Genomic DNA, 15,015 nt, shown 5'->3' on the forward strand with positions numbered 1-15,015 from the left:
CAGGGCGCAAAAGAAGAGCCCCCGTGGGCTTCCCTGGTGGCGCAGTGGTTGGGAGTCCGCCTGCCAATGCAGGGGACAAGGGTTCGTGCCCCGGTCCGGGAAGATCCCACATGCCGCGGAGCGGCTGGGCCCATGAGCCATGGCCGCTGGGCCTGCGCATCCGGAGCCTGTGCTCCGCAACGGGAGAGGCCACAGCAGTTAAGAGGCCCGTGTACCGCAAAAAAAAAAAGAAGAGCCCCCGCACCCTTGGAGCGCTCAGTAGCATTCTAGCGCAGGGAAGATGGGCAGTTGACCCAAAGTGCCAAACCTCGTCATTTCAGGTACTGATGAGGGCTGTGAAGATCATTACATAAGGAGAATCTGTAGACAGTGACTTAGGGAGAGCTCTAGGTAGGATGGGTAAGGAGGGCCTCTCTGAAGAGGTGACTTTTGAGTTGAGCCCTGAGGGATGTGAAGGGTGCATCCCACAAAGATCTGAGGCAGGAATGGTCTCAGCCGAAGGAAGTGACTGCAGAGACCCTGAAATGGAAAATAGGTTGGTGTTCAAATGCCAGAAGCCAGGCCAGTGTGGCAGGAGTGCACACACGAGGTGAGTGAGGCTAGAGTGGCAGGTAAAGGGCAGTTCATGTAGGGCCTTGTGCAGCATGGCGGGAGGTTGCATTTCATGCCAGTGGCCATGGGGACCCAGTGAGGACTGTAAGCAGATGGGTGATGTGATGTGACTTAAGACATAGAAAGAGCAGTGGTTGCTCTGTGGAGATGGGCTGGGGTGGGACAAGAGTGGAAGCAGGTGGGACCCGTCAGAAGGGTATTACAGTTGTCCAGATGTGACCAGATGGAGGCTTGGACCATCCTTACAGCAAAGGAGCCACTGAGAAGTGGGTCAGAGTGAAATGTGGGGCAGAACCAAGAGAATGTACTGATGCCTCAAATGTGGAAGGTGAGGGAAAGCGAGGAATCAAGGATGGCTCCTAGGTTTCTAGCCTGAGCAGACACGTGGGTGGATAGTGTACATTTACCGGGAGAGGGAAGGCTTGTGGGGAGCGTGACTGGGGGAATGCTGAGTTCTGTGTTGAACACATTAAATGTGAGATGCTAAGTGCCGACGTCTAGTAGACAGCTGGGTGTCGGAGTGCAGAGCTTAGCGGAGAAGTCTGGGCTGAAAAGATGTTCTGAGAGTCACCTGTTAAATGAAGGTGTTTCCAGCCCCAGGACAAGAGTGTAGCCAGAGACAAGGAAAGCCTCCAAGATCTATTGGAAGGGGAACCACCAGCGAGGGGGAGGATAAATCTGGCAAGTATTGATGGGCTCGTATCATAGGCCTTGCTGCCTTTTCCTCCAGCTGCCCTGTCTAGTTCCTAATTGGACGGGACTAGAAGATCAACACGAAACTAGACTTGGGAAGTCGCAGAGACTCTTGGGTCCCTCTCCTCTTAAATAAGGGACGTGAGCCCACAGTTCAAAGCTCTCTGCATGGTGCCCTCCTAGAATTATCCTGTCAAGTTCTAACAGTGAAGAGGAGCCCCTGGTGCTTAATCTTACTGCTAAGATTGTGGAGGAATTTGATATTCTGGGGATTCCTCTCCAACAGTGAATGAAATACGGCTTTAGAATTTGATTCAGAAAGAGGTGGAATGTAGTCAGTTTCCTTGTCCAGTTTCCCTCCATCTTCTAGCTGGATCACCGGTTAATTGTTTTGACTATTAAGGTCTTAAATGCAGGCTGCGTAATTGACCACAGGACCTGGGCAGGCCCTCTTTGAACCTTTATTCTATCTGCCTAAAATCAGGGGCTCAGATGAGATCAAGCTGGGCTCCGTGAGCTCCTCCAGGAAACCAGGGCCTGGTGGGGGTCGGTGGGCATTGGGTCTGCCCAGAGGGATGCCAGGGCTCAGCTACGTTCCACATGGCAACCAACACCCGAGGAGGCAGAGAGGGCTGGGCTTCACTCATGGAGGTGATGCTGGAGTGGAGCGGAGGTCTAGGGGAGAGTTGGGCATGGGGCAGACGTTCTGCGGGGAACGGACGGCGTCTGCGCAGTGTGGAAGCATGAACGAAGAGCCTGGCGGAAAGGACGAATTCAGGTGGTCGGTCCGGCTGGATTCTCGGTGGGGCGGGGTGGGGAAGTGATGGTGGTAACAAGGTAGCAGTGTCCTAGGCCCAGAGCCACATGGTGACCCCACATACAGGAACAGGGCAGTTCTCCTGTATTTTCTCGTCTGTAAGTAGCCCTGTGGAAAATCCAAGTGGGTTGAGTAAAGACCTTCAAAAACGTTAGGGTTTATGGGTTCTGCATGTTTAAAACCAGAAACAAAGTTCAAGCTTCATTTGACAAGTTGATGTTTTAAAGCTTTCTCCCAAAACCCATCCTACGGGCTCATTTTGTGTGTGTGTCGTTGCAGCTGGGTCCTGGGTAAGAGCGCTGATGTTAAAGCTATACCTTTGAAACCTCCCAGCCCCTCCTGTGGTTCCCAGATGCAGTGTGGGCCACGGAGGCAAACTTCTGTCTGTGTAAGGTGTTGCTAAGACCAGTTTCCTTTGTGTCTCTTGGGAAGGCATTAATTGGTAGGAATCCTGGAAATCGGAACCACTGACTGCTCCAACAGGTCCAGCTGAGGCGGAGAGGCAGCCCGGTCACAGCGTGGGCAGAGCGCTTCCTGCAGCAGGGAGCTTGGGAGATATTTGCTGAAGGAATGAAGGAGTGAACAGGGGGATGATTGAAAGGTTGTGCTCTCAGACTGGCTGCCAGCATTTCACCATCATTTACTCAGATTTGTTGGCATAACTGTTCTGAAACAATGCTACATTATGCATTATAATCTAGCTTTTACATACAGTTTAAAAATCACTGTACAAAACAGAATACTGACATATTTTGAAGACCAACTGGAGTCCTCAAAGGAAAGTCTGACTTGTTGGAAATAGGCCAAGGGATGGGGGCTGGCAGTAGGCAGTGCTGTCCCCCGTTTTCCTCTACGGGGCCACTTGTAGAAATAGTGGAAGGCGTCTCAGTTTAGTTTAAATCTGCTGTGTTGAAATCATTAGAAGTGAACTTCACCTTTTAGCTGTGTAAATGACTATGATGAATTTGGTTCATTAAAAATACCTGTTAACTGCTCGCCCTGAGCTGGACACTGGGGGACACAGCAGTGAACAGAACAGACATGGCCCTGCCCCCATGGAGCTGACCTTATGGTGAGGGAGGTGGCCAGTATGCAGTTCCTCTGACATGTCATTACTGACCGTGGTCGCGCTAGGAAGGGAAGGTAGATGAGGACTTATAAGAGGTGGGGCCCGGCCTAGCTTGGAAGGTACATGAAGGGTTTTAAGCAGAGATCTGAAGAGGGACAGTAGGAGGATTCCAGGGGGAGAGAAGAGTGTGTGCAGAGGTTCTGAGCCGGGAGAGAGCATGGTAGTTGAGGGGTTTGAAAGCAGCCCAATCTAAAGGGTCGAAAGTGAGGGAGAAGGTAAACCCAGAATGTGCTCCTGACATATACTTAGCTTCAGCAAAAGTATTTTAGGTTATCATTGCAAATTCAAGTTCTTGGTGTCTGTGTACAATTCAATAAGAAAGAGACTGTTTAGATTTCCTGCTGTAATAGGCAGAATAATGCTTACAAAGAGTTTATGTCCTAACCCCCCAAACCTGTGAATGTATTAGGTTAAGCGGCAAAGGGGAATTAAAGTTGCAGATGGATTAAGGTTGCTAATCAGCTGACTTTAAGAGTAGCGAGATTGTCCTAGATTATCCGGGTGGGCCCAGTATGGTCACAGGGATCCTTATAAATGTGGAAAAGGGAGGCAGAAGAGAGATCTGAACATACTTTGCTGCTGTTTCAGATGGAAGAAGGAGCTGTGAGTCAAGGAATGCAGGCAGCTTTAGAACCTGGCAGGGGCAAGGAAACACTCTCCTCTAAACCTTCAGAAAGGAGCTGCCGACACCTTGGTTTTTCAGTCTAGTGAGACCCATTCTAGATACCTGAACCACAGGAACTGTAAGATAAGAAATCTGTGCTTCAAGCCACTAAGTTGGTGGTAACTTGTTATAGCAGCCACAGAAAACTTAACACACCTGCCCAACTCAAGGTCTCGTTGCGTAGGTGGCTGTTGCCACCAAGTCACTTGGTAGTAACGACCTCTGCTACTTGCTTTGCTGTTCAGGGCAGTAGAGAATGGCTCTTACACATCCTACCTCGAGGTGCTTGGGCTGTGGTCATCCTTCAGTGAATACTTGGGCATCGCCAAGTATCGCTGGTGCTGGCACCAGCTGTAGGAGCTTGGGATAGGTTTGTGGGTTAAAAACAGCAAGATGTGTGCCTTCATGGAGCTACATTCTAGATGCCTCATAGCCCTGACCTATGCAGAGGGCCGGCGAGGGCAGAGAGTTCATGTCCAGACACTCAGCCAGGCACCCGGGCACTGCTACGTGGTTGTGAATAGCAGTGACTTTCCCTGAACAAGACAAGTCTGTTTCCTATCTTGACTACTTATAGGAAAACTAGAGTTTTATCCAACATATCTATACTTAGTTTTTGGGTTGTTTGGAAATGATTCCTCAGGACTAACAGCACACATTAAATACAATAATATTTGCTAATGCACAGCTCACTGCTGCTGGATATCAGGGTTTTTAAAATAAATTTATTTATTTTTTGGCTGCATTGGGTCTTCGTTGCTGCGCACAGGCTTTCTCTAGTTGCAGCGAGCGGGGGCTACTCTTCGTTGCGGTGCGCAGGCTTCTCATCGCGGTGGCTTCTTTTGTTGCGGAGCACGGGCTCTAGGTGCACGGGTTTCAGTAGTTGTGGCGCACGGGCTCTAGAGCGCAGGCTCAGTAGTTGTGGCACATGGGCTTAGTTGCTCCGCGGCATGTGGGATCTTCCCGGACCAGGGCTCAAACCCGTGTCCCCTGCACTGGCAGGTGGATTCTTACCCACTGCGCCACCAGGGAAGCCCCTGGATATCAGTTCTTGAGTGCAGAGTTCCCTTGTATATTTTTAGATCTTCAAATAACCAGTCATCAAAATAAGAATAGTCTTTTTAAGTTTTATAACTTTAATAATGTATGTACTTTGGAAAGTCTAACATGGGAGTTAGTCTGATGATTGACCGATTTTCTGGTTCCAAAGGAGAGAGAAGCAGGCCCTTCCTCTGAAGCCGTATGACTGAGAGGCAGAGATGCGGGGTTTAGGTTAAAGCACAGGCAAGCTGTAATGCCTGTTCTTCTTTTCACCACGTAAAGAAGGAAGGGGAGGAAAGGACAAAACTCCTTAGCAATCCTTAGCAAAAACCTGGCAGGTTACCAGGTTTGCTCATGGTGGCTGGGGGTGGTAGGTGGGGTGTGGACATTCCCTGTTGACCGCTCGTCCTTGGAAAGCAGGCACCTCCCCCTCCAGCCAGAGGAGGGACAGTGCTTCTGCCGGTGGACACCTGGAGAGTCAGCCTGGCTGCGGTGGAGAGGGGCTGTCAGAGGGCCATTGGAGCTTCGATGACCAGACAAGCTGCCCTCGGCGAGCCTGGTCATGTGGAAATTGACTGCAGGGCCTCCCGGGCCGAAGTAACTCCCCGGTACCTGGGAAACTGTGCCATATGCAAGCACACAGTTGGACTGTCAAGGATAGCGTTATTAAATTCAAGTTGTTGCCTCAGTCAGGTTACATTGCTAGCTTTATACCTGAGGCTGGGATGACTATATAGTTTATCTACCAAACTGGGACATTTTTGAGAATGAAAGGGGGCCCGGGACAATAGGTGTGAATCAGGAGTGTCCTGGGGAAACCTGGACCTATGGTCAGCCCAGCGAAGTGTTGGAAGCTTTAACCACTTTGTGGACAGTCTGACCAAAAATGACTCAGTACAACGTGGCCTTTGTGTGGAAGGGCCTAGACCTTCCAGAGGAGGAGAAGGCGTGACCCAGGGGCCTTTCTTAAGATTCCTGTTCACAGCACAGAGAGCTTTCCAACTTAGAGGCTTTAGAGCTATTTTCCATACACCTTTAAATATAAGGCAAGATCTATTTTTATCCCCAAATTATCCCACCTTATATTTGAGCCCTTATAAAGTCATTTTCCTCGGAGAGCTGCCCTCGTGATTACTTTACTTGAGCAACAAAGTTTTGTTCGCTATAAACACATTAGCCTAAAGGGACCTCAATCAATTATAAGTGTGGGTGCTGATAGAGGTTAAATTTGTTTTAAAATATTTTAAGTAAAATGATTTCAAAAAGGAAGCAAAGAAATTTAGCTCACACTTAGTAATAATTCCTCAGGATTTGACACGATAATTGCAAGTCTTAGGTGTGGTTATAAACTTTAAAATGTCCTAGAAATGCCCTGGAAAACTGGGTTAGACATTGCTTTTCAGAAAGTAATGTCAAAGCAGCATATGGAGTTTGAATACAATTGCTTTGAGAAAGAAGCGTAAAACTATTAGATGAATTTTTAATAAGATGTTATTCAAAATGTTTGCATATATAATCAAATGTCAGTGGACTCTTTCATCTACATTCATAAAGGCTTACATATACAAATTGGCCAAAAAACCCTTTTTTGGATTTTTTTTTCCCCCCATGCACGGAGTTTTATGAGGAATCCCTGGTATGTGAGGGGTGATTGTAATGATAGAGATGTTGTGGTAACAGCTGGGAAAAAGACATTCACCTTCAAACTGCAAGGAATCCAGGCTGGGATGAAAATCTGATTCCTTCAAGAAATGATTGGATTTTGACTTATGGTTCCAGATGGCTGACTAGATATACAGGTTTCCCTGCAGGCTCCTCAGGGCTCTGTGATGGCTGAGAGATTATTACTAAAAGGCAGAAAGCAGATGGGATCTGGCTTATGGCCTTAACAAGGGAGGGAGCCACACTCAGGAGTATATCATGCAGGGACTGGGAAAAAGGGGACAGGTGGTCTGCCTTGTGCCCACCCTGAGAATCATCAGGTGAGGCAGGCTCTGGGAATCAGGCGTGGATCTGGAAGTAAAGGTCTATATGCTGGACCACAGATGCCAGATGACACCTTCATTCCCCATCTCTCTGTACAGAGTATAGGACGCTGGCATTTAACACTCTGGCAAAAACAAAAAAAAACATAGTGCTTTCTTTTTGGGGCGAAAGGGGTGGGGATGTTGACAGGTGCGTGTTTTACAAAGCTTGAATGATTACAACTCAAGAATGGATTCTTGTAGAGGTAAGCAAGGCAGTTATAGTATTTAAAAAACAGCTAGGGAAAGCTGGGGCTTCTAGTGTGAACACTGGCAGCCCAAGAATTAAGCCTTCCTCCTCCAGCATTTCAAGACTGGTTTTCAGTCTTGACAGCAGCTCCCTACTCACTCAGCCTAAAGTGATTCCTCCGTCAGCAGGCCCCACCCAGGACTTCCTTTCAGAATTCCTGATCGGGGTGAGACCCAGCCAAAAATGGAACTTTTTAGGCAACAGCAAAACAAGAGAACCAAGGATTATCCGGCATATGATGACAGCTAGCAGCATGAACGGGAATGGCTGAAGTAAGCCAGAAGAAAAATTGGAAGAAACAGAAAATCCGGGAACAGAAGGAGAACAAAGGAAAAACAAAACCAAAAAAACGTCTAGGGAAAATGCTTAGCATATGAGAATTTGAGAATATGTTAATCCACAAAATAAGAATAGGGTGCATTCTTATGTGAAAGGCACAGTCCAAACAAAGAGCTTTTGGAGATTACAAATATAATTGCTGAAACTTAAATTTCATTAGAAATACTAGAAAATTAAGTCAAGTCTCAGAACCAGAGAGAGGGAAGGAAAAAGTGAGAAGATTAATCCAGGAGGTCCCACACTTGACTAGCTAACCGAGATTCCAGAAAGAACAGAAAATGGAATGAGTAAAATGACCGATGCACCATAAGAGTTTCCTGGAAGTTGATGTCCTAAGTCTCTAGATTGAAAGAGGCCATGCAGTGCACAGTGAGCGAGAAAAGGCTCACGCACAGGTACTGTCGTGCTGTTCAGGACGCCTGGGTTAACATGCAGAGCCTAGAAGTCGCCTTTAGGGCTTCCCTGGTGGTGCCGTGGTTGAGAGTCCGCCTGCCGATGCAGGGGACACGGGTTCACGCCCCGGTCCGGGAAGATCCCACATGCCGCGGAGCGGCTGGGCCCGTGAGCCATGGCCGCTGAGCCTGTGTGTCCGGACCCTGTGCTCCGCAACGAGAGAGGCCACAACAGTGAGAGGCCCACGTACCGCAAAAAAAAAAAAAAAAAAAGTCACCTTTAAAGGAACGAAAATACGACTTAACATCAGAATTTTCATTGGCAGCACTGGATACTAGAATAAATTAGAGCAGTTCTGAAGAAAGTGTTTTCCAACCTAGATCCTACACCCAAACTATCAGTCAAGAGTGAGAGCAGAATGACATTTTTGTGTATGCAGGGACTCAGTTTACCTATCATGTACTGTTCTTCAGGATGACATTTAAGAAAACCAAATAAGAGGAAAACATGAGATCCTAGGTCAAAGGAGACCAATCCAGGAGGGGGCAGTAAAGGGAAGTGCTAGGATGACCTCAGACAGCAGACCCAGAAGAACAAGTCAGTCTGTGTGGTTCTAGGAGGTCCAAGGGCTCTGAGGAGGACACCTGAGCAAAGAAGAGATCCTGATTTCAGGTACAGTTGGGAGCTTAGAAACAATTGAGGCTGGAATAAAAGCAAACAACGTAAGGGAGAAAAACTGGTAATGAGAAACGCCAAGAAAAGTAGAAGTCATGGTCCAAATGTGAAGTCCACCAAACAACTGATAGAATGGAAGGAAAGCAAGTCTGTCTGACCTTGATGCTAGGAACAGTGTCCTTGGAGGGCAAGAGCTTCTGGTACTGGTCCCAGATAGAGGGTAATTTCAATGCTGTTTGGTTCAGCACTGAATAATGTTTACCTGGTTGTATAAAAGAACAGGTGACCAAAATGTGGTTACAAGACAAATTGTAAATGGTAATAGCTCTGGTAATAGTGTAAAAGTATAGCCAATGGATGGTAGGACTTGGAGGCACCAAGAGGAAAGTTGGGGAGACAGAGTGCTGATAGCATTATCTCCCCAGCTGGGGAATGGAGAGATTTTGTCAGAAATTGATGAAGGGAAAATAGAAATTAAAATATATTACTTAAAACTTAAAGCGTAGCAAATAGAAGAACTAAAGTAATATAGTTATTAAACATAGGAGGGAAAGTAGCAAGTCGTTTAAGCTCTCCCCTTTTCATATTGTGGTGTCAACAGTTAATTGCCTAAAGCTGTTAAGTCAAGAAATAAATGTATTAGCATAACATCAATATCTAGCATTCTAGAGAAGTAAATCCAGAATTTAAAAGGAGTTCTGCCCAGAGAGTGGGACTTGGGATGAGTGTAGAATCTGTTGCTTTCCACTGTAAGTTGTTTTTGATTTCTTGCCATCCGTATTTATTACTGTTAAAGACTGAGCTCAAAGATGGATTAAATGTAGAGATGACACAGTTGAATTATTAATGCCATCTTCTAATTAAGGTTTAATTTGGACAAACTAAGAAGGCTGTGTTTTAAATTAAGCAATAATAGTGCCCTTGTTCTAATGAAGCAGTATTTCACATTTCCTGGGACAGAGTTGCATAGCTAGAGGCAGAATCTTTAATCCTTGAGGAAATGAATTATCGCCAAAAACAATGACGCAAAGCTGCTATTGTCCTTAGAGTTTTAAAAGTACCCCAGTGTTTAGAACTTTTGGTTGATGTAGTTAGGCAAAAGTATACTGAGTCTGCTTGGGGGAGAACTAGACTATAGGAAATAGGAGTATGGCTTGCTTGAAGTTTGAAATAACCTTGTGGTTAATAGCATGATAAGGGTCCTGCATCTTTGTGCCAAGAATTTTGATCTAGACTCCAAAGACCTGAATTTATATCATGTCCTCAGTCACTGCCACACTTGTGCAATTTGCCTTTTACATTGTATTTTACTATTTCAAATTTCATTTCTCATCTTTAAAGAAGATGTGGTTTTACACATTTTGAGTCTTGTATTTTAAAGGTAAGTTTCCAATATGTTGGAATCCCAAGGCAGTTTTTATGTCAGTACAGCTTGAAACAGTGGAGGTGATTGTCCAATGGCCCTGTGGAAAGCAATTTGGGAAGTAATTTTTCCTGTTCCTTTGAACTAGCAATCTTAGTTCAAATCCAGATTCTTGCCCTTCCTTGATTACAGTTTTTCTTTTGACCTGATATATGGGAATAGGTTTCTAAGACCCTGTTCTGTTAATTTCCACCACTTCCCTTCAAAAGCCGTAACTTCATGTTCCCTGGTCCCTGTCACTCTGAATGTGAGGTGTGACTGTAGTTCTGAAATTCCTCCAGTGGTACCGGGCGGGTCAGTAAAAAGCAGCTGCTGCTGCTGCTTCTTAAAAGGAAATGAACAGCCTGACAGCTGCTTCCCCGGGCCCTAGCAGTTGCTGTGGGCATCCATCCCTGCAGTGCCCAGAGTTTCTGGTGCTCACATTAAACCCAGCCTCAAAGGGAAAAAAGTGGGATTTGAGCAGAAACTGGATTTTGGTGTGGCCTGAGTCTTCCCCCCAGATGCAGTCTGTCCCTCCTAGAGCTGCACTCGCTGTGCTATCCCAGGAGCTGGCTGGGTTCTGAATGGCTTAGGCCAGTGCCCAGGCCCTAAGGACTTAATGAGGAAGTAGGTGGGTTGCACCGGGGATGGTGTCATTGACTGGATACAGCTCTATTTTCAATTCTTTATCCTTGCCAGACATAGCCTCAGCTAATGGGCTGTGGCGTCCTGTGATTAAGGCTGGTTCTAAGCAGAAATCAGAGTTTGCTTATTTCCTGAACAGGAGACGGTGACTTTATCTTGAGGATTGAGACACCTGCCACTTGTGGACTTTGGTTGGGGGTACCGTGTTCTTCCATCAAGGTGCTCCCTTACCTTTTCTATGACTGATTGTGTCTGACTTAGCTCTACCTGCCCTCCCCATCATTGTCTTCCTGTAAGTGTGGTCCCAGGGAACGGGGTGCAGCTAGAGCAGGGGCACCCCCCACTGATGGGTGTCTGCTCTTCCCCCTCTGGCTGCCTGTGGCCTGAGGCCCCAGAGCACCCCGCCTCCTCCCTCTGAACTGGGACAGATTCTGAAGCGGGACTTATTGTGCTAACTGTCCAGGGACCTGGGAGGAAAAATAGTGCTGGGAACACAAGGCAGTGTGACAGCTAACGTTATTCTCCAGAGGTACATTTCTCTTATTTTGTCAAGTTCCCTTTTCCTATGTGTTGTCCCCCCCCCCCAAATCTTCCAGCTGCTTCCATCCTTGTCTGTGGTCAGCTTTCAGATGCAGTAGCCACCGCAAAGAATGCGGGGGAACTTCTGCAAGAGCTTGGCATTCGTAGCATCTGGGAAATTTTGTCGTTACAGCCCTATAACTAGCCAGCCAACTGATGTCAAAGGGTTCCTGCATGGTAGAGGCCCGCCCTTTGAGGGCCTGGGAAGCAGTGGAATCTGCAGGTACGGGAGAGGGAGAAGCCCTCCCACTCAGCCAGGGGAAAAGGGGCTGGAGGGAGCGGCTGGCTCTGAAGGACTGTCCATGTAAATGGAACAATCTCCGCAGCTTTTTCAACAACAGGAAACCCGGAAGCACCTGTCCCCTGCTGGGGACAAACGGTCAGCGGAAGCCAGGGGCTCTGAGGCGCTGCGCAGGTGCGCATCTGGGGCCTTTTGCACCGGAACGTGGAGCTCCGCAGATCAGGCTGCCCATCCCCAATCCCGTCTTGTTGCATCGCCGACTCCTCCTCCTCCATTTCCTCCGGCCCCTTCCCTCTCAGCCTGTGCACATGCTGTGCCCCTCACTGGGCCACCTCCAGCTCCTGTCATCTCTAGGTGACACTCGCTCCAGGGCGGGTTTAGCGCGGCACTCTGCCCTGCCCTCCCATTGCTTCTACCTCCCTGTGGTTTAAAGACCCGATTATGGATCTGGCTCCCACAGGGCCAGGGTTTGGCAGGGAGGGGGCAATTCTTACTCACCCTAGGAGGCTCTTGAATGTTTGTGGAATGAATAAGTGAACAAATGAGCGAGGAAGGTCAACGGGAAATAACAAGCCCCAGTACCTGCCTATGGTAGCTTGCCAGGCTCCTTGGGCGGGGATGAGGAGGGGAGGTGGTCAGAGAAGGTGCACTGTAATAACCTTGGAACTCCTGGCCCGCTCTGCTCTTTATAGCCTTCCCGGTTGGAGTCATTACCTTTACAGGAAATCTCCTCGTGACCTTCACCCTACCCAGCTGCAATAATGCTTCGCCTCTGCCTTCCCTCACCCTTTCTGAATTAGTCTTAGTCAGTAAATGGAACAGTTCTTGTTTCAATGTTTCATTTGTGTAGGTTTTGCCCTTTCATTTAAATTGTAAACACCTTAAAATCCTGGGTTTTATTTTCCTGGGAAGCAGTTTAGAGGAATGGAGAAAACATTGCTCCAAGGTAGTTTTTTTTCCCTGGCTCCCAACTAGCTGTGAGGTCTTAGGGACAGGGTACTTACCCTCCTCCCCAAAGCCTCTGTTTCCTCTTCTGTGAAGTTAGAGGGCTGGATGCATTTTCCGGTGCTTCCAATGCCCACATCCTGTGATTTTGTGCTTCTGACCCCAGCACTTTTGCTTATCCCTCGAAGTACTTAGACAGGGTTCCATCTCCACACTTGCTGGATAATTGAGCTTGTTCACTCACAGTGTAGCCTAGTTCACCTCTCAGCTCTTTGTCAGAGCTCCTGGGATCAAAAATGACATTAGCGGAATAGGTGTGGGACAGCCCTTGGCCTTGCCTCTGCCTACAAGTTCCAGGCACAAAGGACCCCACCTTGGTCCTGCAGTTCTGTACTTCGGTGTGTTTTGTTTCATCCCTTAAATGTTGGACGGATTGGAGGTGGAGGCTGATGGTGCTCCCACCCAAGGGTCTGGGAGGAAGGGCTGGTGCTAGGGATGCATGTTCCCACCCAAGCCAGCCATCGTTCTGTAAAACCCGCCTCACTGGCTCTCCCTGGGCAGAGTCTGGCTCCCGTCTCTATTTTCTGAGTGCACTTTCCTTCCGTTGTACCCACTGCATTGCATTGGTTTAAAAAAAAAAAGAAAAAAGTTAAATCCTTTATTGGGATCACAGCAAAGACAAAAGTGGTAAGGACTGTTGTGTGTGTGGGGTTGTTTATTTGTTCTTTTGTTTTTTGTTTTTGGCATCTGAGATTTGTGAGTTTCTTGAAGGCCAGGAGTGGCTTTTCTGTTTTGGGAGTTGGTTGTTGGTTCACATTTGTGTTCCCAGCCCTTTTCCCCAACTCCAGCCTGGTTTCTCTTTCAGCTCTGTTTTGCTGTCCAGTCAGGTGTATGTTCTTTCTCTTTGTTTCTTCTCCTCGTGTCAGTCAGCCAGACCCCAAAGATTGTAAAAGTGATGGTGGGTAAAGGGCACTAAGTAAAAAGAACACAGCAGAAAGGTAGTGGGTCTCTAAAGATCCCTCTGGCTGGGAAACAGATTTTAAGGCTTGTGGGTTTGGCTTAGGAACCCCTCTTACTGGAGATAGCAAGAACCCTGAGGTGGGAGGGGAGAGGGAATATTAGGATGCCTAGTACCTAAGTGGTATCCCTGAATCCTTGGTGGGGATTAATTGGACGATAAAGGAGGAGCTTGTCGAGATGACCAAAATGCCAGGAAGTAAGAACTGATGCAGAAAGAGGCTGCAAAAGAGTAATTCAGTTGAGTTGTGTCGTGGGCAAAGGTTTGGTTCCAAATCTGTGTTGTTAAAAGGTAAACTGAGGCATATTAAAAACTCGACGAGTTTGAGCAGAAATCAGTGCGAACCTGGCAGCGCCAAGCGGAAGTGGCTAGCGGTGCTCCACCAACAGGAGCAGGGAAAGACACAGAGAAAGTAAGGAAGCAAAGCAAGGAAATGATTTGATGGGATGGACACAGTTTGTGATTGGTTGCCCTTAGGGTTTGGTTTTGCAACCTTGAGGCGTTTACGGGCTGAGATTTTGGTTCGCTTCCGTAGGCTGCTGCAGCGTTAGAGCCACCTCAGTCTAATGGCCTCCCGGTTTAATTAATAACTGTAAAAACTGGAAATCTGGGGGACATTCAAAATTACCTTTGAAAACCACCCCTAGGAAGGCACAATGTTGGAAATGGACGTATCATCGCTTGTTGAGTTATGTGACCATTTTTCTTCTCCAGTGTGGGAGTGTTTGTTGTGTCTAGGTTCCTTATAACGTCCTTGGCTTAGGTGCAGGGGGCAAGCTCTGTGCAAAGCGTGGCTTCTGAAACACCAGAATCGCGCTCCGCAGGAGAGCTGCTGATACGATGAGAGACGCGCGTATCCTTCACCTTGTTTCAACAACCCTTCTTCTTGTGCTTGACTTGCATCGTTGTGTGTGTGTGTGTGTGTGTGTGTGTGTGTGTGTCACAGGGCTCTGCTTTTGTTCTCCCTCACCACCTAAACTGGCAGAGAATTAGGGGACTCCTTGATAAAGAATAACCCCAATATCTCCTGGTTCTGACTGATTGAAACGTTAAATGCGTATTCAACTCAAATCTGCAAATTCTCTGCTTCGTCAACAGGTTGCTCGTGGGGGCCCCACGGGCAGTGGCCCTTCCGCTGCAGAAGGCCAGCAGAACAGGAGGCTTGTACAGCTGCGACATCACCTCCCGGGGGCCGTGCCCACGGGTTGAATTTGATAACGACGGTGAGTTCTTCTGCACTCGCTCAGGGTTCCCTTGACCAACTTGCCTTGTATCCCACTTGCCCTTTCCAGGCGGAAGGAAAGGGGGGGGACAAGCATTTATTCTTGGAGAGAGAGCCTCTGTTAATTGCATCAGCCTCGTCTGTTTCTTGCTTGCCCCGAGCACATTTACGTTTTAAGTCACTGGGCTGCAGCGTAGTTCCTGCCCGCCCCCGCCAACTCTGCTTTCTAAACTGATATGGTGTATCGATGTCGCCACCTAGTGATGTGTTGAGGTTCTACGGGAGGGAGAGAAACTGTATTCACAGCCGCGAAGAAAATTGAGTGT

The 15,015-nt window shown here is 47.7% G+C and overlaps 1 protein-coding gene across 2 annotated transcripts in view; it reads left to right on the forward strand.

The window, feature by feature from the left end:
• ITGA6 (integrin subunit alpha 6) overlaps positions 1-15,015 on the forward strand; it is a 78,010-nt gene that overhangs the window by 23,120 nt on the left and 39,875 nt on the right. For both annotated transcript variants that reach the window (XM_060106030.1, XM_060106029.1), the window contains exon 2: positions 14,566-14,690. In XM_060106030.1, coding sequence (XP_059962013.1) covers positions 14,566-14,690 — 125 coding nt within the window. The remainder of the gene's footprint in view (positions 1-14,565; positions 14,691-15,015) is intronic.

This window comes from Mesoplodon densirostris, chromosome 8, assembly GCF_025265405.1.
Source record: "Mesoplodon densirostris isolate mMesDen1 chromosome 8, mMesDen1 primary haplotype, whole genome shotgun sequence".
NCBI classification, from domain to species: domain Eukaryota; kingdom Metazoa; phylum Chordata; class Mammalia; order Artiodactyla; family Ziphiidae; genus Mesoplodon; species Mesoplodon densirostris.